Here is a 17,394-nt window from a genome sequence, read left to right as displayed (position 1 = left end):
CCTCCCCAACTGCAAGCGCATAGTCCCAATATGGGGGGCTAACTTTCACGCCAGGTCCCCATTCGAGCACCCTATCCCACCCGGGGATCTAGCTCATAGTAGTTGAGCACATACTGCTGTCCCATTGCGGGGATTGATATCTTTAAGTCACAACCCCCTGGGGCATGTGCTGCAGCGTGCCCTTGGCTGAAATGGTTATGTTCAGGCACCTCTCAACCCTGGAACATAGCACTGTAAAGGCACCAAACAGATAGTCCAACGCGGGGTGCTATCTTTCAAGACTATCCCCTAAAGGCATACCATCTGCGGCTCCTGTCATGATACTGTGAGGTTTAGACACTTCTCCACCTTTGGAAGAGGATGTGACCCGGCCCTGATACAGTGTGATTCTGACACCTCTCAGATCTGCATAACATCCCGGACAAGGTAAAACGATGGCCTTGAAACAGTGGGTTCAGGCACATCTCATGCAGCAGAGGGTGGGGTTGTGTTATGAGCGAGTTCCATCCAGGGAACACCGCTTGCAAACGAAAAGAAATGCTCTGGCCTGGATACGGTGAATGCTCCCATTAACTTCTCCTATAGCGGGTTTTCCAGCAATACTTTGCCGCCCCCGTTGCTCATCTCAGCAGTGCCTCCAAATATTGTCGCGGCCGAGCTGAGTCTAATTCTCACCCGGTTTGTGCCGCGGCAGATTTTGGGCTGGCGCCGAATTTTCCCGCGCGCCAGCCGAAGCCTCGCAGATTGGTCCTCCGATCAGTGCCTCTCCCCTCCCCTCTCCGGGTCCACCGGGTCCCCAGGGCCCCCCACCGCCTTCCCCCACATCTCCCGTAACCAGGGCTCCCTTCGGGGAGCCCTGGGCACGCGCGCCACGTGCGCACGCACCCGATGAAGCGTGACCGCGCATCAGTGACGCGCGGCACGCTGAGGGAAAAAAATAACAAACCCGCGTCTTCACGCGGGTTGCGGCGCCAGCCCCTTTAGACTCAGCTGCGCCACCACTGTATAGTGTATAGTACCTGTTCCCCCCTGCCATGGAAGATCTGGCCACTGCATGGTTGTTTCCATGGGAACTATAGCTCACCTGCTGGTTCAGGAGCTCTGAGTTTCTCCGCGGTTGGAGTTTGGGAGCAGCAACAGGGAAGGCTTTCTCGTGGTTCTTACTGTGCAGAGCCTTCATCCCATGAGGATTCCTCTTTTTTTATTGATATTCTCAATAGATATTAAGCATGCCCTACTTATTAGAAGTACAGTAACTATATACAGGTAGTCCTCGGTTTACGACGTTTCGCTTTCCGTCGGATGATTTTTCCGACAGCGGCTAATTCAATAAAAAAATGCATCATCCGTCGCAAGTTTCGCGTACCCGACGGAAATCACCACCTGTTAACATTGGTCCCGCTTTCCGACAATCTGCTATCCGGCAGGGGTTTGCGGGACGCTTTGTGTCGGATAAGCGAGGACTCACTCTAATGCAATTTGAAGAAAATTAGTGTGGTAAAAATGTTTTCATGATTTAGATAAATCAATATCTTTATATTTAAAAATAAAAAACACATCTAGACTTTAGGGCCATTTGTGAAACATTTTTATTTTGGTATATTCAGTTTTATTGGTTTTGGTAACTTACTACAGAGGCAGTAAGAGGTATTGTTGAGTATTCAGCCAGGAAACCACAGTTGAAAGCTGCCTGACCACTGCCTGCTCGCGGCTTTCCCGCGGCCAGACTAATTTCCCATCAGGATTAACATAGCGGGCTCCCTGCTTCTGAATGGGACCCTCACTGTGGCAATCCTACCGGGCTACACCAGTCTAGACGAGCTGTGCAGTGAGAGCAGACAGAAGCGATCCCTCTCCCTGCACATCTCTAACAGGCAATAGCGCTGCTTTTATTTTATTTTATTACATAGTATTGAAGCACCCCTACTCACTAAATTCCATTAATAAAGTGACAATTTCATTTGATATCATATTATAAAGAGTTATTGCCAGATTCGCTAACATTACTATATTCAAAATAATTAGGAAAAATAATCACTTAAATCAAGGATTTTCTAGTATGAAAATATTTTCCTTTTAACCCTCCTGTGTAATATTCTCTCCCCTTCTATGTGCAGATGTATTTCTTCTCACAATCCAGGGGGAACAGCATTACATTGTACCTGGATTGTAAGAAGAAATGCAGTGTTTTGGGACCAGCGGAAACAGGACCCACCAGAGGGTTTGAGCAGGGAGTAACAACCATATTTGTTTTTTCACTGCACTATTTTTGCACAATTATGTTTATATGGTAATTTTAGCTCTGTCACTTGAAGTTATTATTGTGTATTAGAGCACTTAATACAGATCACGTTATTGTTAGTGACCACTCTTTGCGGAAGCGCCTTTTTTCAACTTTCTCTTTACTTATGTACAGATGTAGCTATATTTTGTTTAATTTCTGTCGCGTTATGCAAACTATTAATCTCATCAACCTGAAGGAGTCAAGAAAAAAGTGTAATATTTAAGATGTAAATTCCTATATTACACTTTAGTAAAACACATGTACATAATTTTTTCCTGATATTTGCTCATTTTCACAAGGAAAATCCATCCCTATTCATGATATACATCTTCACCCAAATATTTACCTTCCATGGCTGCCAGGTCTGACTTGGGATATCAGTTTTTGGGAGCTTGTGGTTAGTGTGTAAATACATGTCATGCAATGCATGTGCAACAGCATAAACTGCTGTATATACGCTGTGGGTGAATCGGAAATTATTCACATCGTACATCGAGGGATCCAACACACTGAGGTCACTATTACCTTTACATTCAGAGACTGGAATTATTGTCTTATAAGGGCCTGGTAATAATGTCATATTTTGAGGCAAACAATCAAATGTGTCTCCCCAGATATACTTGAGAAATATATTGTCTGGATATTTATAGAGATCTGCACTTTGTAGGAAATCTCGCAGACCTGGGATATCCCCTCTTTGCACAGAAAACCTCAGAGCGCCATTCAACTGTTCAATGCCATAGAGCTCATGTAATTCTGTGACTGTCAGCAATGTGGCAGGTAGAATTAAAACTTTCCCTAATCCAGATACATCGGAAGAATATTTAAAGATGGATATTAAACGTGCTGGGTTGGTATATACAATGACCACCTTACAGCTGGATTTTAGGACAATATCCATATTTTTGTAGTACCAGTCTTCAGCGAGAACAGTTATGAGGAATTCAACACAGCTTCCGCTGTTAATTATTTCATCTCGTAGTTCCCTGCCGACTCTGTAGTTACTTTCATCATCTGAAGTGATAATCCCAACCCAGTTCCAGCCAAAATGCTGTAATAACTGAATGATGGCCTTATACTGGATTCGCTCATTGGGCACAGTGCGGTAAAATGATGGAAATCGTATTCTGTCATTAAAAATGGGATCCATAGCTCCATAACTGATCTGCAGAGAACAGGAAAATAATATAATGAAAACAGGCAACACCATGATAGCCAATAAATCAGATTATTACCACATTGTTTAAGAATGTCTTAATATATAAAGACAAGATACAGATAATGTTTTATACTTCTGTCTCCAAAGCATGAATATTCAGGAACAAGAAAGAAAGAATGCAAATATTATATTTACAATTATTATCATTATAGTCTGTTAAAAATACCAGGTCTCCAAGGTTTGAGTAGGCTATCCCTACTGCTTTTTCTGTATACTGTTTCTTCACATCTTTGTAAACACTTCTGTTTTCTCCAACTTCCCCTCTCCCCTCCTATCCCTATTTCTTCCTCTATCCTCCCCTCTGTCTAAGCCTGTGCCCATGCACTGCACAATTATCTATACACCTCTCCCTCCCAACAACTTCTTTACCCCTTAATAGTAGACACACCCACAAATCCTCTATTCACAACCTCTATCTACTCCTTCTTTCTGCAGGGGATATCTCTCCAAATACTGGACCCAGCCATATACATACCTGCTCTCATCCTCGCCTCCCTACCAACTCTTTCCTTGCTAATGGTGTTAACCTATCTGATTGATCTAATACTGACAAACCTTAAAACTTACGTCACAAATCACACATCCCAATAACCTGCACTCATGGCTAGTGTTCAACACCCACAGTCACTGAGGCAAAGCACTGCTAGCCACCGCACTTATTCCCTCACCTGCTGTCTCTGTAAGTCTCCAATCACTTAGATTGTAAACTCTTCCGGGCAGGGATTCCCTTTCCTATTGTCTGATTTTGCTGCACTTATTGGCTAGAGTTGGGTCAGACAAATGAGCATAAAGACCTTCCAACGCGTTTCGTAACTGGAAAGCAGTAACTTCCAGTTACGAAACGCGTTGAAAGGTCTTTATGCTCATTTGTCTGACCCAACTCTAGCCAAGTATATTCTTGGTGTATTCCTCCCTGTCCCCTGTATCACCGCTTGCTGTTTTGTGTTCCATACGCCGCCCTGTGTGCTGTACACCGCTGTGGACACTCCTCTCTGCATTGCAATAGAGGAGAATCCTGTGACGTCATCAGGAGGTACTCCACGGGACTGAGAGGCGTGCTGTCGGTGCTCTGCAGCTGTGGGACTCGAGGAGGCATTTGTGCCTCGCTATGGGACTTTTTGCGGGACTTATTCATTTGTGCCCACCATCTGGTTACCCTGAGATGAGGGAAACGTAGTTCAAGGATACACGGAGATTCCTATCCTGTGTCTTCCATCCTATGTGTTGAAGAGCTGTGATTCCAACCCTCCCTCTGTGTGGTAACCCCACGAATCCAGTGCTTGTTTTTTAATCTTTTAGTAAAATTTATCTTTTTTACTGTGCTTCACTATGTGCGTTGTGCACCCTGTCTTTATGTCTTTTCTCCAGCTCAAGTGGTGTCGAGCCACCCCTCAAGAAAGGCTGCAGATGCTACTATAGTGACTTCCCTCACAAGGTTCAACTATTGTTTATTTTCACGCTACACTGCATTTAATAGCACTGTTTGTATTACCATGTTTTAGCTGCGCACTGATCACCCTTTTTGTTCTTCCACAGGTTGACCTGACAATAAATGTTCAAAGTATTGAGGGTATTTGACAGTTTTCTTCTCTTTTTAGCTAAGTTTTACTTTACTTACATTTCAAATATGCAAGCAAAGCTCTTACAGAGATGTCCTATAATTCCTATTATAATTGAGTATTCAGGAATTTAGGAACCATTTCAGTCTATTCTATTTGAAAAAAAAGTCATAAAGAAGAAATAGTGCAGCCTACAAACCCTGACACCAGAATACACCAGTTGTATCTCCTGCTTACCTGTGCATATCTGTAGATCCCAGTAAGACCTGCTAGTGAGTAGGTGGATGAAGACATCATGTGTCCTATAAAGGCCACCACATTACTATTCAAGTAGCAGCTGTAGTTGGGAACAGCTTTCACCGCTCCTGTTAATATGCTTAGTGCGCTCTCTATGGCTTTATTTTCCATCAGACAAGAGTCGTAAATCTGGAATCCAAGGGTAATGTTTGGTAGGAGCTTTGACTGTTTATTTATCTCTTCAACAGCGAAAACAAAGGCCATGAAGTGTCGGAAATAACGAATAGAATATCTGTAAGAAGATAGGATACATAGGATGGCAAGCTATACAATGTAATATGTATTATGTTGAGCTCCTTCCTTTATTAGCCTGTACCAGCTCTGTTGGGAGACTATTCCATGAATCCACCACTATTTCTATAAAGAAGTACTCACATTTTACTCTGAGCCTCCCAATCTCAAGTTTGAATGTGTGATCACTTGTTTTAGCAATTCTCGATCTCTGAAATGTGCTTTTCTTCTGTAGTTTGTTTAAACCCTTGAGGTACAGTATTTCAAAATTTCTATCACATCCCCCACTCCCTTCTCTTCTCTAACTGTACATTTTGAGATCTTTTCTTCTTTCCTGGTAGTTTTCACATCATGCACAATTATAGTAAAAAAATAATAATTGAACAACCTCTAATTGTTATGTCCTTATGAAGATACAAATGTAGTTAGCCTTAATGTATTCAGGGCCACAAATGCACACGGTCCTATTATTGCACAGATTGCAGCGCCAAAAACAGAAAGGATTTTCTGTTTCAAAGCTCCCGGCTTGTTGAGGCGGATACCATGCCAGGTCTTCCAGTCCAAGGGTGACTGGTGTACCAGGAGCATGGATCACGTAAAAGTCCAGGGTTTCCTTGTGGGAATGAGAAGAAAGGGTGATGGGGCCAGTCTCCAAGGAGATATATGCCGGGGTGAGCGGACGATTGTCTATCCCGACCAAGGCAACGGGAGACTTCTTCTTAAAGAGTGGAATCTAGTTCTGTTCAGAGAGAATCTGGTCCACAAAGTTCCCTCCTGCGCCAGAATCGATAAATGCTGCTGTGGAGGTGCGGAAGGTAGGACCAGATAGAGAATGGTCAATCTTTTTGGAAGTTCCTTCCTTAAAAGGGGACAAAGAGATCTAGCACCTAGGGAGAGCCCCTTCATACTCACTGGGCGTGGTTGTTTCCCGGACATGGTGGACATTCATGGGTCAGTTGCTTGGAAGACCCGCAATGGTAACACAAGCCTCCGGTTGGGCGCCATTGGTGTGAGGGTAGCCTAGGACGCGGGACTCCGGATTGCATCGGCATCCAGAACGGGCAGCGGGAAGACGGCGGGTCCCGTGGTAGTAGAGAACCTGAAAAAAGGGGCACAGAAGGGCATAGACTGGGGTAGCTGGCACTGAGCGCAGCGTACCTGAAGACGCTGATCCATACGAATGGCTTGAGAGATTAAGTCCTCCAGAAGTCCTGGCCTGGGTTGTGATGCAAGTTCGTCCTTCACAAAATTCGATAAGCTTTGCCAGAAGACAGAGACTAAAGCCTCCTGATCCTATCGTGTCAGCTGCTATGTTCCTGAATTCCAAGGCGTATTGGGCCACAGGCCGACGTCCCTGTGAAAGCTGAAGCAGAGAGTCAGAAGCAATTTCTTGATGTTCGGGGGTATCGAAGACCTGTCGAAAGTCTCGTCTAAAGGCTTTGTAATCTCGGGTGATCTCAGGACGCAGTTCTCAAATTGGGGAGGCCCATGCCAGTGCTTTACCTGTTAGTAGGCTGTAGACATAAGCCACCTTTTTACGACCAGTGGAATACTGTTGCGGGGCCATCTCGAACAGGATCTTGCATTGGTTGAGGAAACCACGACAGGCGTGTGGATCCCCTGCGTATGGCTTCGGGGCTGGAATCTTTAGATCTGGGGACGATATGGATACCGGTTCTGCCTGCGCCGGTGCCTGAAGAGTAAGGTCCTGTACCTGTTGGGTGAGGAGAGCCACTTGATCCGTTAAGGCCTGGATTTTTTGATAGATGGTCGTTATCATGGAGGCCAGATCAGTCTGGTCTGTGTCTTGTGGGCCCGACATAATGTTATGACGGTGCTGCCCGCAGACCAGACCCGTCCCTATTACTGAGGTGGGGATGTATACTTGCACGCACCTGCAGCAAAAGGAGCGCGTCCGTAGTGTGGTGTTTTAGGCGTTGCCAGGCCAGGTGGTGATAGCTTTTGCAATACTTGCCGGTTCCGGTAAAGAAGAGACATAGTCGTTGCCGTTAGCCAAGGTCAGGGATTGGAGAATTCCGGAAGGTCGTTGTCCAGGCAGGGGTCTATAGCCAGAGATTGCCGTCCGTCAAGCCGAGTCATGACCTGAGTGAATGGTCGGAGACTACGTCGAGCAATGAGTAAGTGGCAGGACAGGCAATATAAATTGCAGCTGACCAATCAGAAGCGGGGACAGACCTGGAGGAGTGCGTGAACCTGTCTTGGATAGGTCCCCTTGATTGGCAGGTAGGTGAGTTAGTTTGGTCTGGGGAAATAGCCTGTAAGTCAGTTGGGGGTGTGGTTTCACTGCTAGTGCAGTGAATAAATTATCTTTACCCGGCGCTAGCTGTCCACGCGCGCCCGGGACAAATGGCCGCCGCATGACAGAGAGGCAGCCTTGGAGCAGAGGCGGACCGCCGGAGACGGCGGGGAAACCCCAGGGCAGCGGGAGATTACCGGCGCCAGCGAAGGGGACGCACCACGGCAGCAGCAGGAGGTAAAGGATGTGAGGAGGGGTCGCGCTGTGAGCTCCGCGATCCCCGAATCCTCACACCCAGTCACCTATCTTTTGTTGAAAATATAAAAATAAATAGGTTGCATTGTAATGTTTTTTTCTGTATCACAATAAGAAAACAGTATGTAAAAATATTTTTTTGCGGTAGGTGTGCTATAGGTTCGGGGGGGGGGGCCTGCTTCTTTCATTTGTCCTCGGCCCCATGATTTCTGTTGGTGGCCCTGACTATGGGTACTTGATTTGTAATCAGTCCCAGTATGTAGCTATGTCCAGATGTGATTTTATTTTTATTTTACTGGTGTGGGTGTTTGCACTTTACATCACTCTGTAATATCTACCGTGGGTGACGTAGCTGTCGCCAATGCCCTGAATATAATTTAGGGCTCCACTGTTAAGTAGTTGAGGTGTTTTAATTATTGCAATTGACTGTGGGATATTCAAGAGACGTCCTGTCATTAGTGAACGTTGTAATTCACTGCCATGTATTTCTACTATGGGTACTGGATTTGCAATCAGTCCCAGTATGAAGTTACAGTATGTTTATGTTTGATTTTATAAATTTATATAATACTCGTGTGGGTATTTTCACTGCACATCTACTGTGTGTGACGCAACTGTCGCTAATGCCCAGAATATAGATTAGGGCTTTATAGTGTAAGTAGTTCAGGTGTTTAATTATTTCAATTGACTGTGGGCTACTTAAGAGATGCCCTGCCATTTGTGAACGTTGCCGAACCTGATGAAGTATTGCGAAATACGAAAGGCGTAGTTCGGGCAACGTTCACTGTCCTGGCTCCTGCTGACCACCGTAGCGCTTCGTCATCACTACCCATCAGCTCTGTGGACCGTACGAGGTATAAAGAGTAGCTTCTAGTGAGACGCAGCCCGGACAAGTCAGGAGCACTGCTGCTTTTTCACATGTGAGTGCCTTGTTACTTATGTATTGCGATTTTATTAAACTTTGTACTTTAACCATACCATCTGGGCATTCTCTACCCTATTTGACATCTGGTGCATCACGAGGACTTATCTCCCAGCACTATAATACCACTGTACACGCAGAGAGATGCGACGATAGACTATCAGTGCCCAAGACACCCTGTGTGGTACAGACTCACACATGGTCGTGTGAGTCCCTATTTCTTATATATTTTTCCCGTCACCCCTGGCTATTCCCCTATTTTACGGGTGGATCGTATTGTGACTTGCACTTTATTGGGTTTGTGTGTCATTCCTCACCCATCCCCGGCCTTTTGGATTGCATGCTGATATTATTATACCAGCTGTCGATACCAGGAATACTTATAGTATTTTTACCTTTCCTTTTTTGCGCTCCCCTACTCTCCTTCTCACTATCCACTGAGGATCACTGGGACAAAACTCCTCGGGTCGAGCAGCAGTATCTACGATGGGCCAGTATTATCTATATTACTCTTTGCCCTACTCCATCCATCTGTACATCATATCAGACACATTAGAGTATACGTTTCTCTCCAGAGGGAGCTTTGTTTGAGCGCCCTAGTTTCTTTCCACTATTTTGCATTTGGGGCAGTGGCAGATTTCTGCCGCTTCTGTGATTCCTGCCAGCGAGTGGGTAAGGTAGATGATCAGGTGATTAACCCGTTATGGTAATTGGGGAACCTTTCCAGAGGGTAGCTATGGACATGATCCCCATTTGGTCAAGCAAGCGTTACATACTCACGGTGGTGGATTTTGCCACCCGTTACCATGAGGCTGTACCTCTTTCCACCATCGATGCTAGGGCAGTAGCAAAAGCATTGTTTGTGATTTTCACTAGAGTAGGTTTCCCTACTGAGATTCTAACCAATCAACGGTCACGATTCAAGAGTGAATTGTTACAGTGTCTCTGGGATGCATGCGAGGTGAAGCACCAGCGCATGACCCATTACCACCCCCAGACCAACGGGCTATATGAGAGGTTCAATCTTACCCTGAAGCAGATGCTTTTAGCGTTTATAGAAGTAGATGGGATGGGCTGGGAGATTCACTTACAGCAATTGCTATTTGCATACTGAGAAGTACCGCAAGAATCTACAGGGTTCTCTCCCTTTGAGCTGCGATATGGTCGCAGGTACTGGGACCTCTGAACCTATTCCGTGAGGTATGTGAAGGGGAGACTACAAATACTGATGCTTCTGTGCTTCAGTATGTAGCCGATCTCAGAGACCGGCTAGAAATGCTTATGGGGTTGGTACAGGCTAACCTCAAGGAGGCTCAGACCAAGCAGAAAGCTTAGTATGACCAAAATAACCGTAGCAGATCATTCATCACAGGACAGCAACTACTTGTTCTTAAACCCACTCGGCAGAACAAATTAATGTCTGCCTGCTCTGAACCGTACACAGTTCTCAGAAAGATGAATGAGTACAACTATATTGTGCAGTTAGATGGCGAGAAAGGAAGAACTAGAATTTATCACATTAATATGCTGAAAGAGTTTTTTGCACCAAGTGTGGTATCAGTGCTGGCTATATGTAGCCCACCGATGGGGGACCCGGCAAGCAATGCTCTGCCTGACCTCCTAAGGGAGACTAGGAAAGGGCGCACAGTATAGCAGGTTGAGATAGGGTCTGAGCTCAGTGAGCGGCAGAGGGTACAAGGTGAGTGCTATGCTTGATAAGCATAGGGTTCTGTTCATGGACAAGCCGGGCAGAACACATATCACAAATCACCCAGTGCTCACCTGTGTGCTGAGACCTCTGCATAAGCATGCATAGCAAGTATCAGCAGAAGTGAATGGCAGTATAGAGAGGGAGGTAGAGGAGATGCTAGTCCTAGGGTTAATTGTACCATCCCAGAGACCTTGGGCTTGCCCAGTCGTCCTAGTGCCTAAGTTTCACGGGAGGCCAGAGCTCTTAACACCTTAATACCCGGATCATCTGATTGAGCAAAGTGAGAGATAAAATAAATTGTGGTTTATTTACAAAATGAACATACACACCTTAATTTACAAAATATTATGAATAAACACTTACAGGGACTGGGCAAAACAAAATAAAATGTCCCTGGAACGAACTTCACAGAAATAATGTCTCTTGGCACAAATTCCCAGGAGCACGGCGCCACTCGCAACCACTTTTTATCCACCGAAGATAATCTTTTCGTTTTCCCGCTGTAGGATTGGTTTGGGATTTATTAGTTCTTAAGAATTATAGACTTGCGTTACGATGTGATAAAGTTTAGGATCCTGCTTAGATGATTCTATCTCCTGATTGGCGGCACAAAAATCCTATCTGTATACTTTGCAGCCAATCGCTACGTGGGAAACAAATATTCCGCCTATAGCAAGGTTGCCCACAGTTCATGGAGCCGGGAAGAGGGCTTCAGGGTTTGCTGCGGCATGCACGAATTCCACACCTTTGCCACTTAGCATACCTTGCCAAGCCCACTTCCCTAGCGACATCTTGTCTACCTCTCTACTCACTCTCTGCACATACCTCTTCTCTCTACACACTCTCTCTAGGTGACCTAATCACATCTTTTGGGTTTAAATATCACCTCTATGCTGACGACACACAAATTTACCTTTCAACCCCTGACCTTACACCTGCTATACAGACCAAAGTTTCTGAATGCCTCTCTGGAATATCATCCTGGATGGCCATCCGCCGACTGAAACTTAACATGGCAAAAACAGAGCTCCTTATACTACCTCCCAAACCTGGCCCTACTGCATCCTTCCACATTGCTATTGGAAATACGATCATTCACCCAGTAGCCCAAGCACGCTGCCTAGGGGTCACACTTGATTCCTCTCTCTCATTCTCCTCTCATATTCAAAACGTTTCTAAAACTTGTCGCTTTTTCCTCCGCAATATCACAAAGATACGCCCTTTCCTCTGTTACTCAACTGCCAAAACTCTGACTCAGGCCCTCATTCTCTCACGTCTCGATTACTGCAACCTCCTGCTGTCCGGCCTTCCTACCTCTCACCTGTCTCCCCTACAATCTATCCTAAACACTACTGCCAGAATCACTCTACTCTTTCCTAAATCTGTCTCAGCGTCTCCCCTGCTGAAATCCCTCTCCTGGCTTCCGATTAAATCGCGTATCTCACACTCAATTCTACTGCTCACTTTTAAAGCTTTACATTCTTCTGCCCCTCATTACATCTCAGCCCTAATTTCTCGCTATGCACCATCACGACTCTTGCGTTCTTCTCAAGGATGTCTTCTTTCTACCCCCTTTGTATCTAAAGCTCTCTCCCGCCTTAAACCTTTCTCACTTTCTGCCCCACACCTCTGGAATGCCCTTCCCCTCAATACCCGACTAGCCCCCTTGCTATCCACCTTTAAGACCCACCTTAAGACACATCTGCTTAAAGAAGCATATGAGTAGCACTGGATAATCATGGACACATGACACAAAGCTTGGCCCCCTGCAGACGCACTTACTAGTATTCCCTCCTACTGTCTCTGTACGTTCTCCCTACCTACCAATTAGATTGTAAGCTCCTCGGAGCAGGGACTCCTTCCTTAATGTTACTTTTACAGTATGTCTGAAGCACTTATTCCCATGATCTGTTATTTATATTTGTTATTTATATGACATGTATTACTACTGTGAAGCGCTATGTACATTTTATGGCGCTATACAAATAAAGACATACATACATACATACATACATACATACCTTCTCCCGGACACCTGGACATATGCTAGGGGAAAGCTGTTTACATCTTCCCCTCCCCACTTAACACTTTAATGTGCCAGTTCTTTTGTTAAATCCGGGCTTGGTCAGACATTCTGGGGCCATCCCAGCAAGATGCCTTAGAAGTCCAGGTTAACTTATACATGACTCATTCGCAGGAATGTCCTGCCATATAGCTTTTGATAACTGTACTTGTGAATCAAGTGTTTCCGCTATAACGCCCTGCTTGAAGGAAAACTCCCTGGCTCTGAAAATATAAATACACTTAAAAGAGGGGACTTTCATTCATGACTTTCCATAAAAGTTTATAAAAAGTAAAATATGACCGTGTTAATGATTAACCCCCAGCCGTGCTCATAGCAAAAATGTGCAGTTCTAGGACGTTCCTAACCAAAGTTTGCTCAATGATTATGCGCTATGCGAGATGCTGCTGGCAATTTAAAAATGTTTTTTCATTCTTCGGTCTGCGGGGGAAACACTGGTGCACTATTCATAATGGATATATAACTGTTGCAATACTGCAGACCTGACGCCCCAATATGACTCAGGGGCACCCAGCCGGGCATAATACCTTTATTTACTGGCCTGGGTACCCCCTCACTGTCACTCTAAGAAGGATGGGACCACCCGGTTCTGTGTGGACTACCGGCAGCTCAATGCAGGAACAGTGTCAGATGCTTATCCCATGCCCCACACGGACGAGCTGTTAGATGAGCTCACGGGGGCAACGTATCTAACGACAATGGATATGTGCAAAAGATACTGGCAGATCCCACTGACCCAGGAGGCTAGGGAGAAGTCAGCATTCATTACTCCAAATGGCCTCTATGAATTGTTAGTGATGCCATTTGGGATGAAGAATGCCCTGGCTACCTTCCAACGCCTGGTCAATAGGTTGCTGGAAGGAATGCAAAGCTTTACAAGGACATACCTGGAGGACTTTGTGGTTTTTAGCGGGTCGTGGGGTAGTCACCTAGTGCATGTAGCAGTGCTGCTGAGCAGAATTAGGGCAGCAGGGCTTACATTGAAACCCACCAAGTGTTTAGAAGTATGGCGGAGGAATTGTACCTAGGGCAAAGGGTGGGTGGAGGGCATCTCAAGCCTGAGCCACCAAAGCTGGAGGCTATAGTGCAGTGGCCAGTTCCCAAAACCAAGAAGCAGGTTATGGCTTTTTCAGGCACTGCTGGCTACTATAGGGAGTTTGTCCCACAGTACAGCGCTGTGGCTAAACCCTTGACAGACCTGACACAGGAGCGACTCCCAGTTCTGGTAGCCTGGTCTCCTGCCTGTGAAACAACGTTTCAGGCACAGAAGACAGAGCTAGCCAGCGTGAATATCCTGGGAGCCCCAGACTATTCAAAAAAGTTTTTGGTACAGACCAATGCCTCGGATTACGGTATTGGTGCTGTACTCAGTCAAGTGGGGGAGCAGGGGGGAGAGCATCCTGTGGTTTACCTGAGCAGGAAACTGCTGCCCAGGGAAGTTGCTTATGCCACCATTGAAAAAGAAATTTTGGGCATGATCTGGGCATCCCACCTTAGGCTAGGGACCCAGGACTGTCCTGGGGATTACATAATCCCCCCAGCCCTTTTACTTTTCCAGTTTGTGCTGAAGCAGGGAACCTTACCGGTGAGCCGCAAGAACGTTTCCAGAGTAGGATTTTGCCGGAGCATTGTGAGAATCTTACCTGATTCCCGGGTACATCTTTGTGGTATCCCATAACTCGGGAACCCCACTACATAGCAACAATATGATTGAAGTTCCTCCCCAAAAACCACCCTTAAACTCACAACCTTTCAAGCTCTGCTGCCCAGGACACCTGGAAAGGCAAAAACACAGAAATATTGAATGGTCGCATAATTTATACACAGTCTCAGTGATGCATACACAACATTTGGGTCCAGGAGCCGACACTCTAGGACCTTTACACACGGATCAGGGGTAATGAAGTGGTCTTACCCTTTATTATTGAGGCAGGTTACCCCCTCACCATCACACATCCACCTTCAAGATGAAGGCTTGGTTAAGACCGTCCAGTTCCGGTGTAATTAACTCGTTGTGTTCGGGAATCGTTGCTGCTGCTCTTATCCGCTTGTAGAAGCAAAGTGGAAATTTGTTCACATTGTAAAAGAAAGATGAATGACAATGGGGATATAAGGTCTGCTAGCATATCCACAACGTACCCACCCAATCCCCTTCGTGGGAATCTCCATCCCACCAATCTCTATCTTGCCCACAGTTTGCAGTGTGGGCACAACCGGGATTTCCGGATGATACAGCGCTTGTGCAACTCTGACACCTGGGCTGCTTACCATATGTGTACTCCCATTTTTACCTAACGTCTCCCAGGCTAGGAGTTGGACCAAAGGTGTGAACAAGCCCCGATGACTAACAGGATCTCCCATTCAGTGAGCATCCCGACTAATTCACACATCCTGCTCTGGGGGCTTTAATTTGTAACACTCCCCTAAACTTATAGACACTGCCTCAACATGGGGTCTCTGAAGTCTGGATACGAAAGTGCTCCCAGCTCATGGGTGTTGAAACATTTGGTCAATGGATGCATTACAAAGGCAAGTAGAAAAAACTTAATCCTGCCTGTACATTTAAAACTGCAGTCAGAAAGGTACTTTATTAAAAATATATGTTCTACTTGTCCTAAAGTTATATTTTTGATATGTGTGTGCTTGGGGTGTTACTCTGGGGCTGCACACCACATTTCAGGGTGCTAGTCCATTCTGTTCCCGAGTTAGGGCTTCTCCTTGAGCTGGCAACGCTGGGCTATGGGCTTCTCACGTCAATTGACTTGCGGTTAACAGAGTTCCCACGTCAATTGACCGAGTACCCACGGCAATTGCCGGCCGCCTTTCAAGTTACGCTACTCACTGGGATGGGATACATTGTATCTGGTAACCACTTGAGACTGAAAACCGCAACCCTTTGATTCAATTGACCTCGCGGTTGCGAGGTCAAGCCTCAGTAATGGATACCTATGTTCCTCAATGGAACAAAGAGACCGCGCCACGCTTCTCCAATTAACTTGCGGTTTGACTCTAGCAGCGGCATCTTGTGTCCAAACCCAGTAATGCAGTTATACAATGCAATACATTACCGCAGGCCTATACAATCCTGCAAAATGGGGATAACAAGGGACAGAGGGAAAACTAATACATGCCCAGTGCACATAAAATGAACCCCTTCATTCCCAATATGAAATAGGGGTAACCAGCCAAGCATACTGCCTTTATTAATGCACTGATTACCCACAATTTCGCCACAGTAAGCTTCCCGTCTATCTGAACAAGATCCACACCCCTACCACATGCAGCACATATAATCTGAGATCTGACCCCCAAAAAATGTTCATAGTCCCAAGTTTCAGAAAAGTATCCGGCCGCTCCTCCTTCTCTTATTGTGCACCCCAAAACTGGAACAATCTACTGGAGACTCTCACAGTTGCCACTAGTTTACGTTCTTTCAAAACTAAAGCTGTCTCCCATTTTAATCTGTAACTATTACATACTGTACACCTATAATATATATTATCTGTAACTGTGAATGCTATGTCTTGTATATACTGTAATGTATACCCTGTTCACTTATGTAACTGTATTTGTAACCATGTATTATTTGTCATCATAACTGTGCCTAGTACATACTTGAAAACAAGAGGTAACTCTCAATGTTTTACTTCCTGGTAAAACATTTTATAACTAAATAAATAAAATTGTCTCACGAGTTGGTTCAATGCTGGTACTTGTGTTTTTTATTTATATCAGTATGCTTAGGATAAGATATATCCCTGTGCCCCACCCTAATCCGTAAATTCCCTTAGAGGCCATCAGTTTTGTTTTGTTTAAAAGTTTGTTTGTTTAAATGTTAATATGTTTAAAAGTGAAAATACGAGAGAAGATTTGTAAGCAGCCAGTTCTCACGTATCTGACAGATATCCTAATGATTTGAAGTTACAATACTGTATGGCTTTCCATGTACAGTATATGATGTAAACATATGTCTTTTTTTTCATATTATGTTTTGTTTCAATGTATACAGGTATGTCAATCTAAAATAAACAATCGTTTATTGTTTGTTTTTTTTACTTTGTATTTTGTCACGTTGGATGTAGCATTGTACATTATACAATTACCTAGTTATCAAAACCATTGTGAAACTTAGCAGAAAGGGTGTACTTACACAGCACAAATGATTGCAGGCTTTCTTGTCAGGGCAAAATCTTCATATAGCTTAAGTATGGCCATCTGCATGATTCCTCCAAGGATGAGGTCCCCCTGTTTGCTGTAGCTCAGAAGCTCCATATTAGTCTCTAAGTCACATGCGGAACTGTTGACAGAATCTCTTCCAATGATACTGACAAGGATCAGGAAGATTGTTTGGCACAACATCTTCCACATTTCTCTAATAGAGAGATATCACAAAGTGATGTTATCAGTCAAGACTCGATATGTTACTTTTATACTGTACTCTATAGTAGATTCAAAATAAAGGTACCCTTCCCTATTGTACCTAATGATGTATGAGGCTTCATTTTTCCCCCAAAAAAATTCAAACCTGTTAAAATGCAGAATATTACAATGTTTTCATAGCATTCAATGGCAGTGC

General features: G+C 44.9%; 1 protein-coding gene across 1 annotated transcript in view; it reads right to left on the bottom strand.

The window, feature by feature from the left end:
* LOC142492222 (vomeronasal type-2 receptor 26-like) overlaps positions 1–17,186 on the bottom strand; it is a 107,809-nt gene extending 90,623 nt beyond the window's left edge. The window contains exons 1-9 of the mRNA XM_075594891.1: positions 16,969–17,186; positions 14,462–14,593; positions 12,967–13,021; positions 7,094–7,304; positions 6,503–6,689; positions 5,300–5,591; positions 2,631–3,449; positions 2,407–2,474; positions 1,367–1,469 (exon numbers count right to left, since the gene is read on the bottom strand). Of these exons, the coding sequence (XP_075451006.1) occupies positions 1,367–1,469; positions 2,407–2,474; positions 2,631–3,449; positions 5,300–5,591; positions 6,503–6,689; positions 7,094–7,304; positions 12,967–13,021; positions 14,462–14,593; positions 16,969–17,186 (2,085 nt within the window). The remainder of the gene's footprint in view (positions 1–1,366; positions 1,470–2,406; positions 2,475–2,630; positions 3,450–5,299; positions 5,592–6,502; positions 6,690–7,093; positions 7,305–12,966; positions 13,022–14,461; positions 14,594–16,968) is intronic.
* Positions 17,187–17,394: the final 208 nt, after the last annotated feature.

This window comes from Ascaphus truei, chromosome 4, assembly GCF_040206685.1.
Source record: "Ascaphus truei isolate aAscTru1 chromosome 4, aAscTru1.hap1, whole genome shotgun sequence".
Lineage (NCBI taxonomy): Eukaryota > Metazoa > Chordata > Amphibia > Anura > Ascaphidae > Ascaphus > Ascaphus truei.
This window is presented reverse-complemented; position numbering and strand designations above follow the sequence as displayed.